General features: G+C 40.5%; 1 protein-coding gene across 1 annotated transcript in view; it reads left to right on the top strand.

Annotated features, from left to right (window-relative positions):
• The window catches only part of PTPRZ1 (protein tyrosine phosphatase, receptor type Z1), a 210,128-nt gene that overhangs the window by 159,135 nt on the left and 29,436 nt on the right, over positions 1-21,557 (top strand). Inside the window, 6 exon segments of the mRNA XM_019509246.1 lie at positions 7,521-7,612; positions 12,422-12,507; positions 14,738-14,758; positions 14,914-15,010; positions 16,670-16,752; positions 18,697-18,831. Of these exon segments, the coding sequence (XP_019364791.1) occupies positions 7,521-7,612; positions 12,422-12,507; positions 14,738-14,758; positions 14,914-15,010; positions 16,670-16,752; positions 18,697-18,831 (514 nt within the window).

The following is a 21,557-nucleotide window of genomic DNA, read 5'->3' on the forward strand; positions in this document are numbered from 1 at the left end:
AGGTCCTATGAGGAAAGGTTGCGGGACCTGAACCTGTTCAGCCTTCAAAAGAGAAGGCTGAGGGGGGATCTTGTGGCCTGTTATAAACTGGTTAGGGGGGGATCAGCAGGCGCTGGGGGAGTCCCTGTTCCCCCGAGCGCCGCAAGGAGTGACCAGGAACAACGGTCACAAGCTGGCGGAGGGAAGGTTTAAGTTGGATATCAGGAGGCGCTACTTCACAGTCAGGGTGGCTAGGGTCTGGAACCAGCTTCCAAGTGAGGTAGTGCAGGCTCCCACCCTGGGGGTTTTTAAGAGGAGGTTGGATGACCACCTTACTGGGGTCGTTTGACCCCAGTGCTCTTTCCTGCCATGGCAGGGGGTCGGACTAGATGATCTGCTCAGGTCCCTTCCTACCCTAGAAACTATGAAACTATGAAAAGTTTTTAACTTTAATGTTAAATGGTATCTGAAATCTTTTGTATTTACAAAGACAACAGTGACATATACTTTAAGATCTGGATTGCATGGTGTAGTTTTAGTAATCCTACACATGTTATAAACTTGTCCTTGTCAAATAACAGTGTGCTCATTTGGTAATCTTTCTCTGAGAATGACCAGTTCCATAACTTAGGTCTTTCAAAATAAAACAAAGATCCCATTAGTGATAATATTTTCTAGATGTTGAATTTAATCTTTTCTGTATTTCTCATGTACTACAAAATAAAATATGGGGCTCCTTTTTGTTAATCTTCAAGAGAAAATGTCATTGACATTATGATAAAGCCAGTAGTATATTTTCTCATCTTCTTGGAGGAATGAAATCTAAATATTATCTACTGTAGGCCTCTGTAGCCTGGTTTTTCAAAGATGCTGGTTGTTACTATTTACAGTTCTTTTGGAAAATTTGTCTTGTAATTTCATTTTCTTTGTACTTGTAAGATATTCTATAGGAAAAAACTTTAGAAACTGTTGTGACTGAGCTTCTCTCTTGTTCAGTTTTAATTGGTTTTAAGTTGTTAGCTGTTAACAGTTATGAGTCTTATTTTTAAAGTCTTTTCTTTTTTTAAGTTTACATTTGGTGGACCAGTCTTACAAATATGTACCAATTGTTTTAGATTTGCAAGAAGTTTACCTCCATATGTCTGTCTGTTGTCAGCAATTGTCACAAAAATGATGATGGTATGGCCACCACTGCTTTATAGATTGAGATTGTTTTTTGATTCATCTTCAAACTCAAGTGCTATGCTAAGTACAAGATGATGGGTATAAGTCCCTAGTATTACTATTTTCCCCCTGAAACAGAAGTGACAGGTTGGAGATTTTCATGAAGAAAGGAAAATTATATTGTTCTCTCCTCAAATTAGTTGCAAAAGTAAATAGAAATTCCTGTTAATGGAAAACTGACAGTATAACTTTCCCTTATACCTCTGCGCTTAGTACAAAATTATGGCCTCAGAAAAAATTCTACCAAAACTCTTGTCGTATGGAATGGATTTTTGCTCTTTTAGTAGTGAAATGCTCATTTGACTTACAGGAATGGCAACTCTTAATTTTGATATTTTTGAGAACTTTTATCATGATCAGTCTGCATTCATTAAATTAAAATGTATAGCTCTATACTGCTTTAAGTTAGTGGTTAAAAGCCTCTCGTAACTCAAGCAATGGTTCTTAAGACAATAAAATGTTCCTTTCTGTTCTGTTTAAGGTTTACAGGGTGTGTCTACATGAGATTTCATAGATGTTAGGGCTGGAAGGGACCTCAAAGACCATCAAGTCCAGCCCCCATTAGACTAATGCACAGTAAAGCGTCACTGTCTACATGTGTGTGGGACTTGCTGCACAGTAAATTAAGCTAATGAGTGGTTTGCTAGTACCAAGAAATACAGGTACTAGATTAATCATGCATTAGCTACTGCACAGTAGCACACATGTTGATGCTTACTGGTAGCAATTTGCAGTTCCCCAGGAGCCGGGAGCTAAGCAGTGCCAGGACAGGGGAGCTCTCTGTTCCCACAGTGCCAGGCCGGGGAAGGAGAACTTCCCCATCGCCTCAGTTCTGCTGCTGTCCACGCAGTGCACATACCAGTACACTCCCACTCCCTACCTGTGTTTGGGGGGAGCCAGAAGCTTAGCAGTACTGGGACTGGGGGGAGCCACAAGGGGGTAAGCAGTGCCAGGGCGGGGGGGTGGCTTTCCCTGGTCCCAACACTGGTCAGCTCCCAGCTGCCCCCAAGCACGGGGGGGCTGAGGTGAGGGGACAGAAAAGCTCTCTGTTCCTGGCCCAGTGCTGCAGGGAGAGAGCTTCCCCATTCCCTCAGCAAGCAAAGTGAGGGGAAAGCTCAGGGTGTTGCTGCTGGTCGGCCATGGGCCATCACCCCAAGCCAGCGCTGCCAAGCCAGGCTGTGATCCTGAGCTCCACACAGCTGGGAACTGTCCCCCACTCTGGGACAGCGACCCCGGCTCCCTTTAGCCTAGGCCTAACCCCTGTGCCCCTGCTGGCCCAGGGCTGGTACCAAGAGAGCCTGGAGCTCCGCTGGTTGTTGCATCGGGGCAGAGCAGAATAAGGGGGTGGAAGCAGCTCTGGACTCAACTGCTTCCATAGGGAGCAATTTTGCCCCCAATGCAGGCACATTCCCAGGCACAGTTTACCATGCCTTATTTTAATGCGCAATAACTTTAGGGTGCATTAATTGCACATGTAGATGCACCCACAGTTAAATAGGTGGGCAGAGAGGACCTTTTACTAAGTTCAGAGCCTTGTCTCCCTGGATATGTGTGGTTTCTCAACATTTGGGAAGATTTTCTATGCAGAAATAGAAAAGGAGACAGAGTCTCAGTCTTCACAATAGAACTTCATCAGAAATTTTTGGATCTACTAACTGCTGATTTCTTGTTTGCTATGGGACAACAATCCATTCTTGATGACTTAGTCTTTTCTACCTTGGTTATCAGTATGAAAAAAACCAACCTGGCAGCTAATGGATTGGAAAGATTATTTGTACTTTTATAGAAGCTGTTTTAACAGACTTGAACAATGAATATTAACTTGCTAGGAGGAAGAAAATGTCAGGTTGGAGGAAATATTTCAGAGAAGTTATCCAATTATCTGAGGAGGATAATGGCAATAGTAATAGGGGTATGAACAGTGATTAAAAGGCTAATAGGGGTTCTGCAGTTAGAGTTAAAAAGTATAAGACTAGCATAGTGGCACACTGATGTAAAGACATAGTACTTACAATGATATAGAGAAAATGAAGCACAGCATTCATATAGCTGTATTGTCCATTTACATTTCCTGTACAGATGCTGTGGTTTATCAAGCTGTCATCAAGTCTCCGATGAGTTGCATTAAGTTGATGGGTAAGGGGTGACCAAGATAATGGGGTACAGCTCCCAGAAATGTATAATATTTTATACTTCCTTATTCTTCCTGTATTTCTGCAACTTAGACAGTTAGAGATTGCTTATTACCCTATGTAAGGTTGAAACCTATTCCTTGAAAACTTTATCAGATAACTTGAAATAGAAATGAAAGCCCTTACGGATGAGATTTCAGTTTGCATGCTCAGATGTATACTGGAAATGCATTTAACTTTATAAGAACCACACACATCTGTTCAGGAAATGGAAATTTAACTGGACAGTTTAAGTAAGCACAATTCAGTCACACTGTCCTGATCGGAAATGAAGAATGTCAGATAACAAATCAAAGAATATATAAAATATGAAAAATAAATTCTGACAAACAATACAGAATATTGAATAATTCTGGGAAAATACCAGTCTACTGCCAAATATTCCTTGGACAGGAGAGGACATGACATTATTGGACTAAAGGGCTAGATTATGCCAACAGACATAGCCCTGTGTGTGGACATGTAAAGCTTGAGGCATGTTCCCTACTTGATGCTCACTTGCTTTGAGTTGGGATTAGCAATTTGCAGTTGGTCTGTTGATGGAACAAGGTGCACCACCACTTACACCAGCAGAGCTGCACTGTGTACAGCATATTCAGAGGCAAGGCTCCGTCTACTTCCATGCATCATCTGCTTATTCCTGCATGCTCAGGTCCAAGGTCTAGGAAACCTCACTCTGCGCCTTGCCGAGGTCTAGGAAACACTTGCTCTGAGGCCTTTGTGGTGCTGTATAGTCCAAATCACAATCTTGCCCTAAGCTGTTCAGACTGAAACCTTCACTCAGCTCTAGTTTTCTTGATGACAGTATAATGTAGTGCTGCTTATCCTGCACTATGGCTATAGCCTCTTTAATTAATGCAACATTTTTATACTGTCTCAGGTTTTGAGTAGTACAGTTATGAATTACACAGTTTTAGGTTGGGAATATAAATACTGTGATGAAAAGGTGTAAATTTAATAATCAAGTTATCGTTGATTGATGGAACCTTTGTTTCCAAGTTTAAAACACTCGTCGCTTTTTTCATTAAAAATTAGTGATAATTAGCAAGAGGCGTCGTTATTAACACTTAGCTTAGTCATGAAGGATTTCACTGCTGATGCCGAGCAGATGGAATACTTATGATGATTCTTATTCTAGTTTAAGTAAGATGCTTAGAATTTATTTCCCAGATGTGTTAAGGTATAATTTGCTTGAGGCTATAGCCCACTTGCTAAAAGAAATAAAATATAATAGTAATTGTTGGAATAATTAATGTATACAGTAGTACTTTGCTGGGGTGTTTTTAAGAACTCTTTTGAATATTACACAATCATTACACGAATAAAATGTTTTTTAATTCAAGTCCCTTTGTGTAAAGATTGAGTAAAGCCTTGTAACGTTGCTGTATAGAGGATATGAAATCAGAACATTTATAATCATCACTGCATCATCATTTTTATATATATTTATATATATATATACACACACACACACATTTTTAAAAAAAACATGCCCCATTTAAATACACAGTGCCCTTAAAATTTGTAACAGAATTTTAAGGAGTGGCTAGTGACTTTGACTTTTGGAAGTCTGACTTGAGACATTTTAGTCAAGTTTTATTTTGCAGAATATTCTGAACACCAACCTGGCACTTAGGACCCACCTACCCAAGAGACTGCTATAATTGCACTGGTACTCATACTCTCCAAATTTACTAAGAGTTGGTGATTTAGATCACAGCCATCTCAACCCTGGTCTTAGATTGCCCAGTATTACAAGACAGATAAAGAATTTCATTATAGCCACTTTGAGGGTATTAGCATTTGATTAAAAATGATTTACTGGTTAGAAGGGGAACTGAGATTTATATTTGTTTCTGTAAGTATCAGAATCTAAGTATGCGGGGGTGGTTATTTGGAATCAAAATAGAGTATAATGAAGTGCAGACCTCTAGACTCTTAGGAAGTTTGAAAGCCATGGAAAACATCCAAGGCTTTGAAAATATGTCTTCAAGAACTTCTTAGTTCAAATAATTTTTTATTAAAACTCCTGTGATCCATGTTTATGGTGTTCAAGAGAATGCTAATATTCATATTAGCTGTCTTTTATTATGCAGAGTTGTATGTTCTTCAGTTTGTCATTACAGATAGGGTCCTATATAAGTAGATTCAGCACAAAGAGTTCTTGGTGATCCACTTAGGCTGTTGTCATAGTGGAGCAGGGAGGCTATTTCACAAATAAAGATCATCATGAAACTAGCAAAATGAACAGTCTGAAAATGAGGGAAAATATAAAACATCAAGAGCTATGGAAGAATTTTGTTGAAATTAGAACAAATACATTCACAAAAATGTTGGCTGAAGTAGAGCACAAAGGGATGTAGTTAGCTGTATTAATCTAAAGTTGAGTAGAAGGCTGGGTACATTTGTACCTCATAGACTAAGTTGATTATATATAGCACAAGTTTTCATGAGCTGAGGCACACTTCATCAGATGCTGTGAAAGGATGTGCGCAAAGCAGTGTATAAGAAGGCAAGTCAAAATGTAGGTAGAGCATCACAGAAAGTGAAACCTTAAAAGTAAAATTAACTTGTTTGAAATTACTGAGATAATGGGATAGGAAATTTATGGAGGGGTTTTGGAAATGAAACAATGGAGGGTGATAAATGAGGCAAATAGCTAATTGTGGTACAATAAATGGAATGAGGAAAGATGATAGATGTGATGAATGGTGAGGAAGTGGCATTTTTCCCCATAACTTTCACATAGCCTAGGAGGAGAATCTGCTGTCTTCATCCTAACTTATTTGTTCTGCAGAAATCCAAATCTTTCTCTCCTGAAAACATTATTCTGGTGGTGTTTTATAATATTGGATAGGATTGGGAGTGACTGAATCCAGGAAAACTGAGCGCCCTTGTTTCAAAATACAAAAGCTTGATAAGACTACTTGATTATAACATCACATAGATTAATTATAAGGTGCATTTATTCTCTGTACAGTGTTGTTAATTCAGAGAAACTATACAGAAGAAGAATTTAGGAAGATAATAGCCACAAAAATGGCAAAAGACCATAGAACCGTTTTAGCCAATAGCTTTCAGTGAAGGGAAGCACATAAATATAAAATGAAATTAGTATTTTCTCTGATACAGGTATCTCTTTCTAAATTAAGCCAGTTGTGAATAATATTTCAAATAGATTAAATGACCCACAGCAAAGAGTGTTATTAGCAGGTTTAATTATCTGGAGATTTTTTTAATTAAGGACAACGTGGAATGCTTAAAGCAGCAGTTGGTTATTTGGTCTCTTGAATAGCTTTCAGTATGCTCTCACCAGATGCTACTCTTATTATCTTCACATCTGGAGTGTGGAATAGATGCAAGTAACAGCATGGGTCATAGTTAAGGTTGATTCCATTTGTATTCATCCTTAAACCTCTCTGGAACAGGGTTAGCATCTGCTGGAATCATAAACTCCCTTGCTTTCAGTTATCTGCATCATGATGACCTCCTTGGTTAAGAGACTCCTCTGTGCCATGGCTACATTATGAAGGAACTTTTTTCTCCTAAGGAGTATCATTTTGTCTTTTACACAGCATGTTGCCTTTTACTGCATTTCAGTATCTGCTTTAAGAAAGATCTTTCCCTGTACTATCAGAAGTGTTTTTGACCATGATTCCAGTTCCAGAATATCACAGTCCATAAAATATGAAAAAGAACAGTAGTTAACCATGTGAATTTGGATGAGTGATTAGGACAATGGAGTTTCATTTCCCTTGAAAATGCTGTGCATCACCTACAATAGTTCCAGGTGAAGTCTTGTTCCCTCAACTTTCACCATGTCTGATGTCTGCTCTTTCTTCTGCATTTGGTACAGGTAAAAGAAAATGTTTATTCTGCTGAGTTAATCTTGACTGCTGTGGGGTCCTAGATTATAGGCATATTGTTGCTTATCACTGCAACATGGCTGTATTTCTAATGAATATTTATATAATAGTAAATGTGTTTTGATATTCCTCAGAATACATCTCAGAAAGTTGATTTTTGAGTTAATATTGTCAAAATTCTAGGATATCTCAGAGATAAATGTGTTTCTTGTATTTATTCCTATGATTTGTTTTGTTTTGTTCTATTCTGCTTTTTAAGGAAATGCTTCCAGACCGCTCACTTTTATTTAGAAGATAACACATCACCTAGAGTGATATCGACTCCTCCTGCACCAATCTTTCCAGTCTCAGGTAATTTATTTTGAAGTGTTTGGGGAATTAGTGGTAGCTGTTGAAGAACTCTGACAAATATTGAAGTTTCTTTTATTAAATAGGAGTGTTTGGTATATGGGTCAATATGATAAACAGAGAACCGAGTTTTCCATTTCTCACAGGAAAATGGAGTAAACCATGGATTTTACCTTTTACCAGAGGCAAAGGTGGATTTCTCATTTTACCAGAGAAATCCACAGATTTTGCAGTTTTGCAATAAGCTCCCTGCAGGCTGGCAGTGCTGGGAGGGCGTGGGAAAAGCGCGATCAGGCAAGGGGCACTGTATGTACATGCACGTGCCCCAGACAGCCTGGAGAGCAGCTCACGCAAGTAAATGGTGGGGATTGAGGCCCCCATAGGGAGGGAGTTGAACAAAGCTGGAGCTGGGGTTTGTGCTACTGGCCAGCTGGGCAGTGCCTGGGCCTTGTGGCCCAGGGATGCAATGCATGGCTGCAGGGCCCCAGCAGGAAGCAGGACAGGGCTGCAGGGGGCTCGTCTGGGGAGCATGGGGTCAGCTCCCCAGTGCAACACGCATTCCCGGGGCGCAAGGGGGACCTGCTCCCCTTCCAGATCTGTGGGCAGGGGAGGCTGCCTGCTGCGGGCTCGGGGGGGGAGGGGACGACACTGCTCCCAGCTGCTGTGTGCTCTCCCGGGGGGCAGGGAGGACCCACATGCCCCAGGGTGTGTGCAGCCCAGTGCTGCAGGGAACATCAGAGCTGTGCTGGAAGCTGCCTGCCTCTGAACTTCACGCTGCCAGCACCCCCGCGCGCAACCTGCCTTGCTGCCGCCGCGCAGGCAGGGGGCGCCTCACCAGGGCGACGCAGAGCTTCCAGCAGGTCTTTGCAGCACAGAGTCGCACACGCCAGGCTGCAGAAGCAGCTGCGGAGGGCAGCAGGGTGGGAGCTTGCAGCCCCCACCCCACACATGTGGGGGGCACGAGCCCCCCTAGCCCCTCAGAAGTACACACCATGGCAGGGAGCAGCCCCCCCCCCGGCCTGAGCATGTAGCAGGGGGCAGAAGGCAGGCTCTGCTCCACTGCAGCAGCCTGTGCCTCCTGCGAGGGGCAGGGGACTGTGGACTGCCTTGTTCCAGTACAACACTGGCCCCATAGCCCTGCCAGGTAGGAGCCCCCTCCAGCAGGGCTGGGGGAGCAGGAGGTGTGGGTGAGGGCAAGGGGCATCTCAGAGAATTTGCATTTTTTAGCAGGGAAAACCAGGATCCCTGGTGATAAATGAGGGTTCTTTGTGTATGGTCTGAGACATAAGCCATTGTTTAATTCACTTTTAAGGCATATATGAATTTGGCATTGCACCCATTTCCATTCAGTGGAGTCATCTGTGCTTGTAAAGAGGCTTTATCCCTAAAAAAGGCAGACTGTAGTACTGCTACTCCTCTTCAGGATGTTGTATCTGAGTGAAGCACTTCTAACTTAGAGCCAGAGGCTGCCTCAGGAGTTTTCTGAATTAGTGTATCTCCTGTCTTTACACCTTCTAGTAAGCCTCTCCCTACAACCTGCACTGCCCTGAATATACAGCTTACGACTCCCCGTGGAGTAGGGTGATGCACGGAAGTATATATAGTTGCATCTTCCTCCTTTCAATAAGTCTGCCATCTGTTGGGGAGCCAAAGTCTTGGTTCAATCCTCAGTTGCAATATTTACCAGAGTTGTCTGTTTTTCTCTCTCACTTATCTTCATATAAAAGGTATTTAAACAATCTAAATGCAAAGCAGTATTAAATTCTATTTTTATCCCTACTACATTTATTTGAGTTGCATTCTCCCAACAGACACCAAGAGAGAACAGTATCCTTTCCCTCCCTCGTTCTTCCCTAGTAAGAGAGGGGAATATTATTTCTGTACATAAGAGGTACTGACAGCAGTAGCTTTTTGTTGCTAGGGGAGAGAGGAGAGTTAGGCTATGGACGGGCACTTATTTCTACCACTGCAAATTTCCCAAATTCCTGGGAAATCTGTAAGCTAAACTCTTCCACATTTACACAAAAAGATATAATACCTTATTTCACAAGTACTGCCATTGTATACAAAGTCAATCCAGTTTGGTCATGGAACTTAGGCAGAATTTAAGCTGCTAAATTTCAAAGAACAATCTTTGAAGCCACAAATCAGCCCCAAATTCTTTAGCTGCATATATGGAACTTTTGCACATGTGCAAAAATTGTTCAGTACACTCAGTATAATCATGCCCAACTTGCATCAAAAGCACTGCATCACAAAAAATAACAATTTTGGCAGTGTTCACCTTTTGTCCAATAGCCTAGTGCATAGAACAAAAAAGGAAGTCTGCAATGGTAGCTATTATTGCAATTAGAACAAGAATTGCAAATACACTCTATATCTCTATTGATATTCTTTATTTCTTCTGTGAGTTTTCACTAGCACCAGAGATGTCTGGGATAAGCACTAGAGACTTGTAGCATGACTCAATGAGTCAGTGGTATGTGCCTAAGTAAGCAATGCTGGATTGTTAGGGTGGAGCTAAAACCAATTCCACCCTTTGAACAATGCCTATGGCATCTGTCAGCCATTGATATACTTCCATAGTTCCAGTATAACTTTGTATTGTTCATTTAAAAAAAAAAACCTATAATCTTTGACTGTCCAAGGCCTCTCCCAGTTTTACCTGCCTCCCTTCCCACCACAGATGTGCCCACCACAGACATATTATTGTTCACATACATTTAAATCAACCGGGGGGAGAATTTGCTGCAGAGGAAAATAGCCTATGCTGCTTCCCAGAATTATTTTCTGTAAGATCAAAAGGTTGTAGTACTCAGGAAATGCTTAAAATATTTGTTTATACACTGGATAGAAGAGACTTGTATAGCATTTAACCATCTTGTTACCATTTCAAATCAAACCTTTCTGCATACTCCCTGTGGTAATGGTTATAAACTTACAACATATTAGAACAGGATTTGATCCTGTACTGATTGAAGTCAATGGGAATTTTGCTGATTTTGTTCATGAGTAAAAATCAGACCCAACAGGAAGGACGCTTAAGCCATTTTATATATTTTGGTGTGGATTGTAGTGCTTGTTTCTATGATCTTAGCTCATTAAATGACATATTTCATGCCAGGATCCTTCTCCTAGGTGTGAAGGTGGCATTACACATTTGTGCTGTTTTCTTAGGCTTGACTGGCTAATTCATCTTTAGTATTCATGTCCATTCGTGTAAAAGAGAGAACAGATGGATCTCAATACAAATCAACAAATTCTGGGTAACTGAAGCCTAAAAATATTAGGCGGTTAAATGATGAACATCTGTTGATGTAAATAACTGTTCCTTGTTCAATGCTTCTGATGTTTCCTTGTCGTATAAAACAGTTATGAATTTCAACATTGTGAAATAATAATGTTTAATCCCTGAAAAGGGGGAAAAAAATCTTTCTTCTCTGGAGCCAAAACTACTTAAGATAATATGTATGGCCTTTTAACAACTAATTAACAGAACAGATGACTTTGTTTGCATAGCATAAGAATTCTTGGAGATCTACAGACTAAAAGTCCCAAAGGTTTTTTATATGATCCTTAATGAATATTCTGTACACAAGTATTTTTCTATATATATACTAGAAAGATGTCCTGAAATATAAATATCAACCTGAAAATTCACTATCAATTCTTCACATTTCTGTATTAAGAGAATCAAAAGAGTGTAAATATTTTACTTTTGCTATCCAAAAGGTCTTTCCTTATGTGTGTAATTCCTGTTAATGTTGATTTGATGAGAAGTGCCTTTGAGAAAATATCTGGAGTTAAGAATTGAATTATCCAGCCCAATTCTGAGAGTTTACAGAAGCTCAACATTTCTTGGGATCAGGCACAAAAATTATTACAGCCACAGAAACTATTATATGTACAACAAATAGAGAAAAAATATTTCAGGAATAACTCATTCCAGAAGTGAAAGAGAAAAGTTTTTATCTTTCTTTGACTTTGGAGCAGACACATGCATCACGTAAAGCCATGATATTGCATGAAGTTAAATTACTTTCCCAGGATTGAGTCCATATGACTAGACCAGGGGTGGGCAAACTGCGGCCCGGGGGGGCAGATGTGGCCTACCAGGCCATTCTATCCGGCCCACGGGGCCCCTAAAAAATTTAGAAAATTAATATTTGTCTGCCCCTGGCTGCCTATCATGCAGCCCTTGATGGCTTGCCAAAACTCAGTAAGCGGCCCTCCACCCAAAATAATCGCCCACTCCTAGACTAAACCATGTTGTTTAATAGGGCCCCACACACCCAACATAGTGTACCAGGTAACTCAAAGTATTTTGGCTCTGGTATCTAATTTCCCTTTTTTTGGTCTTTGCCAAAATTACCAAAGAGCTCAAGCTCTACTTCCTTCCTCACTTTGAACACGCTCCAGCAAGTTGCTAAAATTCTCCATTCACTTTGGTTTTGGTGGGAGTTCATAACGTTCTTCAGTTCACAGGGTACATTCAACATCTTGCCGGATCTGTTCCTTAGTTGGGAACATATGATGGCAAGGCAGAGATGAGGCAGAAATGGAGTCCTGTCAAAGGTGGAGGGAGAGGATGCCTCATTTCACAATAGACTTTTAAATACACATCATTAAGCATAATGTAAATAATGTTAAAGGGTAATTATGATTTTAAAAGAAATACAAATCTCAAAAGTTCCTGCACATATTTTATTGTGGAATGTTATATAAATATGCTTAAATATGACACATTTTTTGTATTGCTTCAGCTTTTTATACCTCACAAAATTGTTTTGTTTGTTTTTTCTTACCACTAAGATGATGTTGGAGCAATTCCAATAAAACATTTTCCAAAACACGTTGCAGATTTACATGCAAGTAATGGTTTTACTGAAGAATTTGAGGTATGGTTCTATAATATCTTTTTTTTTTAATAAAGCTACAAATAATGTCAGAACACACTGCATTTGAAAATAAAGAATTAGATATTCTATCCTCATTGTGGAACCAGTCCTGAAAATGCTTATGGATGTGAGTACCTTGAACCTGATAAGATTACTAATATACATACAGATAAGCACTTACTGTTAGCAGCACTGGGGTCCAAATAAGAATTCTGGCTCAGCTGAGCTACTACTGAAAGACTATCCAAATATAATAGTAAAATTACACACTGCAATTCATCAGATATACATTTTTTAAAAGTGTTTTTCAATAATAAAACCAGTTAAACTTTGCAGATACTTGCCCGGCTTATTCGAAACTTTTATACAAAAAAATTGTAAATTGCTATATCTTCCTAGAGTTCTGATTACCAAGTGAAATGATACATATATGCGAGTGAGAATATTATAGACTAGACTTATTATATTATTGTATAATATTATGTGTTTCTCAAAATTGGCACAATTGATTTCATCCTACAATTAATTCATTTTGCCCTTTATAACTAATGAATTTCAGTGTAAATGAAAATTCTCATACATAGGTCATTAAAAGGCTTTTGATAAACATTTTTATTTTATCATGTATTGTATTTGCATACATTTATTAACATATTTGTCAAGATAATTTATAAAATAAGAATCAACAGTTCTATTTTTATATTCAAAGATTCATTGTTAAATCTTATAGATGCACTCCAAAATAAATAAATTGTGGAGGCATATTTAAGATTGTTAATTAAATCATTTTTATTAATTTTAAATGCTCTTAACATTTTATAGTTGCAATTTAAAAAAAAAAAAACAACAACAACCCAAAAGTGAGGAAACCTTTCCAGATTGTTTCATTTTGTTTCTCAGCCCATTCTCAATTTGAGCCAGAAATTCTTCTACATTCACCTACCCTACTCTTAAACATTTCCTTCATAGATAGAAATCCTAAAACTCAACCTATATGGCCTACAGGCATTCTCCCATTAGTTCTCAGCCAAAAACACCAGTATTCCACCATAAATAGGAATCCAGTTGTACAAAGCATACCCTTTACTCTCAATTTCCCATTGTGGTACAGACAGCACAGTTATTCAAAATAAGTTGTTCAAAACCAAATTTATTCATAGTGTCGTTGTGCCTAACAGGGGGAACCCAAGCTCCCTATCTGTCACCTAAAGTCCTTGCTTGGTCTGTAAACTGCCCCAGAATAGCTGCCCTCAGTTATCTCTACCCCTGCAGTATTTACAAAACATGCAAGAGTGAACTGAAGTTGTAGTCTTTGCAGAGCTGTCAGAACTACTATTCCAATAGTTTTACTTCTGTTATTATAAAACAAAATTATATTTCAAAACCTAATTTAGCAGGTTAATAATCTTTAACAGTGGCTAGCAACCTTTCCTTGTATTCTTTTTTTATCTTAAAAAACTAGGATGAGTCCCTGAACATTCCAAGAAACATGATTATCATTTGTTTAGACCACAGGAATATAGTTCCTGCTTAACAGTGTGCAATTTTAGAGGAGTTTGAGCTTCCTCTTGAAATTAAGGACTCCATCAAATAAAAACTGAATTAATACTGTCAAGATTTTGTACAATGTTATGGCTTTTGCCCTTGATTGTGGAACCATTAAGCAGTCCTTATTAATACATTGGATGCAGTACAACAGCGTCTGTGAATAAGTGTTACAGTATCAGGCCTTAATATACCAGAATATTATCACATGAACATATAAAAAGTGCACACAGCCCTTCTCAATTGAAGTTTTAAAATTTACTTCAATAAAAGCATAAGAATTCTTGTTTATTATTTATTTCTTATTTTGATAAGAAAGAAATAAAAATTTAACCCAGTTATATGGACCAAAGAACTAATGACTTGATCCTGTGAACCTTTATGAATCTACAAATATTTATTGAACATGAAGAAATTACTCATGTGCATAAGTGCTCTCAGGCCTATGGCCTAAGTTAAGTCAGTCTTTATCATGAAAACTATTATTCAGAATTGTTCATTTCTTTTCCTTGCATGTATTACGTCAAAAATATTCAGCTTTATTGCTGTATTGTAAACATATGTATTGCATGACCATAATTGTTTTCCATTATAATTGTAATGTGTATAAGCACTTTTATCCATTTGTTGTGTGCTGTGGAATTTGATTTTTTTTTTACTTTCTTTGCATTCATTCCCTCATTAGACACTGAAAGAGTTTTACCAGGTAAGAAATTATTTCACTGCACTTTTTTAGAAAAGTAGTAGTTGGTAATGTAATTCGATATACGGTTGTGGGATTTTTTTATTTTAACTCCTATTGTAAGACTTTACATTTGAGCTATTATTTATTCAAATAGCACGTGCACATTTTCTTTTCAGGAAATCCAGAGCTGTACCATAGATCTAGGTATTACATCAGACAGCTCTAATCACCCAGACAACAAGAATAAGAATCGATACATAAATATTGTTGCCTGTAAGTAAACACATACACTTGGTGTTGTATCTTAGAGGTCAATGTGGAAAATTGTAGACTTATGTGTTATCACAGGAAAATATTCATGCTGATCTGAAAAATAGGGCTTCTATTAAGGCAAAATGTTCTGTGAGAAGCAAAATAGCTTTTCACATCTTGTTATTTCTCTGAAATTCTGCTTCCATAACGAAATATCATTTGTTATTGAGGCCTATTTAGGCTTTTGTGACAAGCCAAAAAAGGATGGCAGACTTCATTATAATGCCAAGGAAGCTCTGTTTTGATTACCAAAGTTAATCCATCTTTGAGCTGGAATAAGGATGATTTATCCTCTTTAGGAGGATGCAGAATCCCAGGATCTGTATTTGCTGTATAAGTGTAGGTCCACAGTTTTCAGGTTGTATTGTGCCCAGTCTCATTAATAAATCAGCTTCAGTAATAAATCAGTTTCATTACCTAGAACAAATGTTTCAATTGCTTTTCCTCTCTCCACCATCCCAGCATTTTTTAGCTAAACTGTCTATTTCTATTTCTTAATCTTTTTTTGAAGTCAGTGCCTCTAGCTTCCTGATCATTTATGTGCCTTATTTTGTTCTGAACTTTGCATTTTATCAATATTTTCTGGTAACAAAATACTCAGACCTGATGAGGAATGTCTTGCATTTGAAAGCTTGTCTAACTTAATCCTAACTACATAGTTGGTCCAATAACAGATACCACCCTAGGAAATGGTTGCCTATTGCAGAATTAAATAAGTCTTCTTGGAGTAGTTGTCACAGAACGTTATTGATAAAAGGACAAATTCAGCACATCTGGCAAATGAACGTGAAAATTGTATCTCCAATACCAAGGATGCTTACTATATTCCACTGGGATTTCACCATGATGGAAAGGCAGTTAGCAATTTGCATCTGATGCTTTATAGGAGTACTACCCACGTGGTTTTGGTAATTTTCTGGAAGGTTTTTAGAGATAATTCATAGCACTAAAATTTTCCAGAGCAGTTCATGTTTTGAGGATACTGGCTGCCTATATGTCCCAAATGCAGGAGAGGTTGTGGCCACTCAGTGCAGCCACTTACCCCAGAGGCTAGCTATAGAACCCCAGTTTATGCCTACAAAGGTTAATGTAAACTGAGTCACATCTGACCTAAAAACTTTGTTTACGGTCTCTAATGAAGAGTGTATCTATGTAACCTGCCCAAACCACAGCTGCTGCTGCTGCTATTATTATTTGCTGCTGCTGCTTTTGTATCTCACTACAAATTCATGGCCAGGTGTTTATTCATTATCAAACTTACATCACCCATAGCAGGCTAGTGCTATTTTTCATAGGAACCTTATCTTCCTATCAGTTGTATGTACACATTTTCCGTTCACTTAAAAATGGAATTCCGTATATGTAACTGACACGGTGATCATCTTTTCCTCACCCCTTAAATAGGCTTCTTACTATTTTTGAAATCCAGTTCCTGCTGTGTATTAGCTTATATTTTTCCAAACTGAAAATTTCCATCTGATTCTCTGTAGTCATCACTGTACTACCCATATAAATATGCTGAAATTCAGTTACCTTATTTAACTTTGAAAAGTTTCTTTCAGGAAAAGAACTGTGCTTTTTTAAATGCTGTGCTTATTTTATCTTTTGGTTTCACTGCAGATGATCACACTAGAGTTAAGCTAGCACAGCTTGCAGAAAAGGATGGAAAACTGACTGATTACATTAATGCGAACTATGTTGATGTAAGTGCATTTATTTATCATTCTGTCCATATATTTCTAAGATGGCTGAGGAGCTGCACCATTCAGGTTTCATAAAATACATAAATTCTTAAATATTTGTAAATAAAAGGCCTTTAAAAGGATATTTAAGGATTTAACTCTAAGCCCACAAAAGATGATATGCAGATAAATCTCTAATTCCATCTTGAACCCATCTTCTTGCATGCAGCTATTGTAGAGTCTTCAGAACAGTGGGGGATTTTATGTCCTATAAAGTTATATAAAGTATCTCCACTGAATAGAGTGGACTATTTTTAAGAATTTGCAAAAGTTAGTATGTTACTTAATTCTTCTGTCTGGTATAATCACATGAAATGTATCTGTCATTCCGGTCAGCCTTGGGAAGCATCATTTATTTAATTTTAGTAACCCCATCATTCATATGAATTATACTGTTTTATTTCACACATTAATAGCATAAAAGATGTTTTCTAAAAAGCTATCATGTCAATATTCTGCCAGAACAGAGAGTAGTTTAATATGTACAGGCATACCTCGGAGATATTGCGGGTCCGGTTCCAGACCACCACAATAAAGCGAATATCGCAATAAAGCGAGTCTCACAAATTTTTTGGTTTCCCAGTGCATATAAAAGTTATGTTTACACTATACTGTAGTCTATTAAGTGTGCAATAGCATTATGTCTAAAAAAACAATGTACATACCTTAATTAAAAAATACTTTATTGCTAAAAAATGCTAACCATCATCTGAGCCTTCAGCGAGTCGTAATCTTTTTGCTGGTGGAGGGTCTTGCCTCAATTTGTAAAAAACACAATATCTGATTCTATTCCTTTTGTTGGGATGTTGCACACTGACATAGTAATTCCATCCACATTGCATCTACCACAGGTTTTATCTGAATGGTATGCTTATCACTGCAAAAAGTATGTAAAAATGCATGAGAATTTTCATCATAATACATGTCTAAAATATCATGTTCTCTCCCTAGCACTTTTTTTCATATAAACTGGGAGTGTCTACACATGCGAGGATTAAGGAGAAAATTCTCACCCAGTTCCCTACAGCCCTGGAATTGGCCCTTGTTGCCACCAGGGGGAGTTCTAGGCTCCCCCTGGGTGCTAGCCAAGGGCCTGGCAGGGAGCACTGGGCCAGGAGACAGGTGTCAGGGGATAGTGCCAGCAGATTGGGGCAGGGGGCTGGGACCTACCCCACCTCTGCAGCTCTTTCCAAGCCTTGTGCTTTCATCACCCAATTGGGGCACAGGGCTGGGACCTGCCCCTGACTGAGACAGTTCCTGGCAAGCCGTGGGCTGCACAAGGAAGTCCGCATGTGCAGCTTGAAGCTGGCTGGGGACTACCAGAAACAGAATAGTCCTCAGCCACTGCCAGGCTGCACATGCTTCCCTGTATACCCTAGGGCTGGCTGGGAACTGTCTTGGTCCGGGGTAGGTCCCATCTTGAGCTCCATGGGCACAGGACTTACACTGGGAGACCCTTATGTCCTAGCCTGAGCCCCGTGACTGTGGTGCTTGGGCTGGCCGATAATGATCTTCCAGCCCTACTCCATGATTGTGATCTCAGAACAGAGGGCATAGTCCCCACCCGGGCTCCTGTGACGAAGCCCACCCCGGCAGCAAGCAGCTCCTGGGGACAGGAAGCCATCTTCTGCTCCTGGTGAATGGCTGACCGGGATCTAATTTTGTTCCCAGTCAGGCATCTACATGAGTGCTACAGTGCCATTACTAATGCCAAGTAAATTTGCTACTTGCATTTGCAGGTAGCAAATTTACTTGGTATTAGGGAGGTTTACTGCAAAGTACGCATGTACATGTGTAGACGTGCATATTTATTTAATAGTAAACTCTGCTAATGCGAAGTTAAGCGTCTCGTGTAGATGCACCCACTGTAAACTAACAAGTGACTTTTATTTTATTTTAATTTAGGGTTACAACAAGCCAAAAGCTTATATTGCAGCTCAAGGACCATTAAAATCAACAGCAGAAGATTTCTGGAGAATGATATGGGAGCACAATGTGGAAGTCATTGTGATGATAACTAACCTTGTTGAGAAAGGAAGGGTATGAAAACCTATATGTACCTTTATATTACCTGTTTAGTACTGATGACACATACTAAGATTTCTCTTTTAGGTGCCTGTTCCCATGTCTTTTTCCAATTCTGTTTCTGTAAGGGTCATAGCAAGTGAAGACACTGATCTGCTGATTAACGCAAGATCAGTGGTAAATAAAAAAGGCAATCATCTTAGATCTTATTCAGGATGAGGCCTTCTAAAGGTGCAGATCCCCATCCTTCCAGGGGGATCTTGCAGATCTCAGTAGAGTGGCTAGGGGGACTAGAACCACGGTTGGTGGAGAGATGTCAGTACTTCCCTCTGAGAGGGCAGAGTACCAGAGATTCTTAGATCTGCAATTGGCCAGAGTCTATTCTAGAAACCAACTTACAATGCTGACTCCCCAGTCATGTATTACCCTGTTTCCACTGCCCCCAGTCCCTACACCTTTTTTTTGGCACAGATTCTTGATTGGATTCCTGGACCTTTGTCAGTCTGGCTTTCCTCCTGGATATTGCATGGAGACTGTATCTGTGGCCTTGGGCAGCAGTTTTTGCTTAGAGCTATGCAGGGGAAACTGTGCCCTGTTGATCTTAGTTTCATAGTTTCATAGTTTCTAGGGTTGGAAGGGACCTGAGCAGATCATCTAGTCCAACCCCCTGCCATGGCAGGAAGAGCACTGGGGTCAAATGACCCCAGTAAGGTGGTCATCCAACCTCCTCTTAAAAACCCCCAGGGTGGGAGCCTGCACCACCTCACATGGAAGCTGGTTCCAGACCCTAGCCGCCCTGACCGTGAAGTAGCGCCTCCTGATGTCCAACTTAAACCTTCCCTCCGCCAGCTTGTGACCATTGTTCCTGGTCACTCCTTGCGGCGCTCGGGGGAACAGGGACTCCCCCAGCGCCTGCTGATCCCCCCTAACCAGTTTATAACAGGCCACAAGATCCCCCCTCAGCCTTCTCTTTTGAAGGCTGAACAGGTTCAGGTCCCGCAACCTTTCCTCATAGGACCTACCCTGCTGTCCCTTGATCATACGAGTGGCCCTCCTCTGGACCCTCTCCATGCTGTCCACATCCCTCTTAAAGTGCGGCGCCCAGAACTGGACGCAGTACTCCAGCTGCGGCCTGACCAGTGCCGCATAGAGGGGGAGGATCACCTCCTTGGACCTGCTCGAGATGCATCTGTGGATGCACGACAAGGTGCAGTTGGCCTTCCTAGCCGCCTCCCCACATTGCCGACTCATGTTCATCTTGGAGTCAATAATGACTCCCAGATCCTTTTCCACCTCCGTGCTGACAAGAGGGGAGTTCCCCAGCCTGTATGTATGGTGCCGATTGTTCCTCCCCAGGTGCATCACCTTACACTTGTCTGTGTTAAACCCCATCCTGTTCTCCTCCGCCCATCCTTGTAACCTATCTAGGTCTAACTGTAGCCTGTTGCTCCCCTCAATTGTGCCCACTTCCCCCCACATCTTAGTGTCATCAGCAAACTTGAACAGGGTGCTTTGCACCCCCTCATCCAAATCACTGATGAAGATATTGAACAGGGCGGGCCCAAGGACCGAGCCCTGTGGGACCCCACTTCCCACGTCCTTCCAGGTCGAGAAGGACCCATCCACTACCACCCTCTGGGTGCGACTCTCTAACCAGTTGGCGACCCATTGGACTGTATGGGTGTCTACGCCACAGTCCCCCAGCTTCCTAATGAGAATGGGGTGAGAGACAGTATCAAAAGCCTTCCTGAAGTCTAGGAAAACTATATCCACTGCCACCCCTGCATCCAGTGATTTAGTGACCTGGTCGTAAAAGGCCACCAGGTTGGTCTGACAGGACCTGCCACTGATGAACCCGTGCTGGTTGCCCCTGAGCATGCAGCTCCCTGCTGGCCCCTCCTGGATGTGTGCCAGAATAATTTTCTTGAACAGCTTGCCCAGGATCAAGGTAAGGCTGACTGGCCTGTAGTTCCCCAGGTCCTCTTTCCTCCCCTTTTTGAAGATGGGAACCACGTTGGCCCTCTTCCAGTCCTCCGGCATCTTAATAGATCTTTCAGCAGATTTTGATATGGTTGATTATGAGGTGTTCCTAAAGTGCTTACATAACTTACATAATAAATAAACCATATAATTGGGCCCAGTGTGATGCATAAAAGTGTCTTAAATGTTAATAGAAAATAAAAATATTAAAGATTGATTATATTAAATACTAAATACATAATATTCAATAATTCTAGACTAGACAAGCCTGATGATATGCCAAATTGTAATGGTTATCTCTCTCAGTGTTGTTACAGGGATGCAGATAACATGGTTTTAGTCACATGGAGCTTCTGCCAAGCCTTAGATTAAATCATGATTAGAGAGAAGCAAAATAATCAGAATATCTACATAAACAGCGCAAAGGGGTGCTAACAGGGCTTAACGCCCCCAAATGCAGGGCAGCGGTAGGAGCACAAGGCAGCCTGGCTGCGAGTTTCTGGCAGCTGCAGCAGGGTGGGGAGGGGTGTACACGCAGCTGTGAGGGAGGGAGTGGGGCTGGGGCAGACTTTACACAACTGGGGCAGGGCCACGAGCAGCTCATCTGGGGGGCATGGGTCCTGCTGCCACATGTACCCTAGGAGGCATGGGGGGCGTGTGCCCCCAGATCTGCATGGGATGAGGGTGGACTGCTGCTGCAGGCCAGGGCTGGGGCTATGCCAGGCTCTTCGTGGTGGTAAGGGGTGGGCTGGGCTGGGCTG

The sequence above is a fragment of the Gavialis gangeticus genome, unplaced genomic scaffold (assembly GCF_001723915.1).
Source record: "Gavialis gangeticus isolate Ggan-Ray unplaced genomic scaffold, GavGan_comp1, whole genome shotgun sequence".
In the NCBI taxonomy this organism is placed as follows: Eukaryota; Metazoa; Chordata; order Crocodylia; family Gavialidae; genus Gavialis; species Gavialis gangeticus.